This window comes from Solanum stenotomum, chromosome 1, assembly GCF_019186545.1.
Source record: "Solanum stenotomum isolate F172 chromosome 1, ASM1918654v1, whole genome shotgun sequence".
NCBI lineage: Eukaryota > Viridiplantae > Streptophyta > Magnoliopsida > Solanales > Solanaceae > Solanum > Solanum stenotomum.
This window is the reverse complement of record NC_064282.1, coordinates 69367226-69368457: the sequence shown is the minus strand read 5'-3', so window position 1 is coordinate 69368457 and position 1232 is coordinate 69367226. Positions and strand designations below refer to the sequence as shown.

Below are 1232 nucleotides of genomic sequence, written 5' to 3'. Positions count from 1 at the left end.
CAAGATAAGTCATGGAAAAGAGCCCCAACCTCACAACTTAACACATAAGTTAGGGCCTCAATATTCTCTACCTTGCCAATGAGGAAGATCTCATAATTACTGAGGTTGATCTTTAGGCTTGAAATCACCCAGAACCATGTCAACACTTGTTTCACGTAGATCAACTTAGTACTATCAGATGGGAAGTGGGAACGCAAAATCCCATCAAAGCCAACTCATTGGTTTTTTAAGGTCCTTGATTTTTGGGACATAAATCGCTCTTACCATTCTTTTTTTTTTACTCCATTTCACACTGTTCAATATTGAGTTATCTTTAATGAAAAACAAACCCACAACCAGATCCAATGAGCCAAATCTAAGATAGGATATCCAACATTGTTATCACAAAAAAGGGATGAATATCCAATAATCCCTTCACTAGGATATAGTTTTTCTTTTAATAATCGTAGTTGTGAAGGTCAATTTGCATGCACATTGACTAGTCTATCAGGTACTTGCTACCTCCTACTACTACTACTCCTACTCCTACTCCTACTCGTAAGTCTACCCCTGCTCCTACTCTACTCATAAGCATACCCCTGCAAGCTCCTGCTATTGCTAATGTTATTGTCCCCTACTACTGCTACCTGCTACCTCCTACAGCTCCAGCTACTGCTACCTCCTACAACTCCTACTACTGCTACTACTACTATTATTGCTACTGTCCCTTGCTACCTCCTACAACTCATGCTACTGCTACTGTCCCCTACTATTGCTACCTCCTACAGCTCCTGCTACTGCTACTGTTTGCTTAATCATAATCCTAATCCAAATTCTAATCCTACTCTTACTACTACTACTACTCCTACCTCCCGCTCCTACTCTTACTCATAGCCCGCTACTACTACCTCCTACAACTCTTGTTACTACTACTACTACTTTATTGTCCCTTACTACCTCCTAGAGCTCCTGCTACTGCTACTGCCCCTTACTACCTCCTACAACACCTGCTAATGCTACGGCTACTGCCTCCTACAACTCCTTCTACTGCTGCTACCACTGTTTGCCTTCTTCTATTCCCGACATCAAGCCTGATTAGCTCGAGTAAAGTGAAGTAATTGCCTTCTTCTACTGCTGCTACCACTGTTTGCCTAATCCTAATCCTAATACTCCTACTACTACTACTCCTACCTCCTACTCCTACTCATAAGCATGACCCTGCTCGTGTTACCTCCTACTTCCTCTGTCTCTAA

At 42.1% G+C, this 1232-nt stretch overlaps 1 protein-coding gene across 1 annotated transcript in view; it reads left to right on the top strand.

Annotated features, from left to right (window-relative positions):
- The window catches only part of LOC125855900 (uncharacterized), a 3250-nt gene that overhangs the window by 1619 nt on the left and 399 nt on the right, over window positions 1-1232 (top strand). The window contains exons 2-3 of the mRNA XM_049535554.1: window positions 491-784; window positions 944-1093. Coding sequence (XP_049391511.1) covers window positions 491-784; window positions 944-1093 — 444 coding nt within the window. The remainder of the gene's footprint in view (window positions 1-490; window positions 785-943; window positions 1094-1232) is intronic.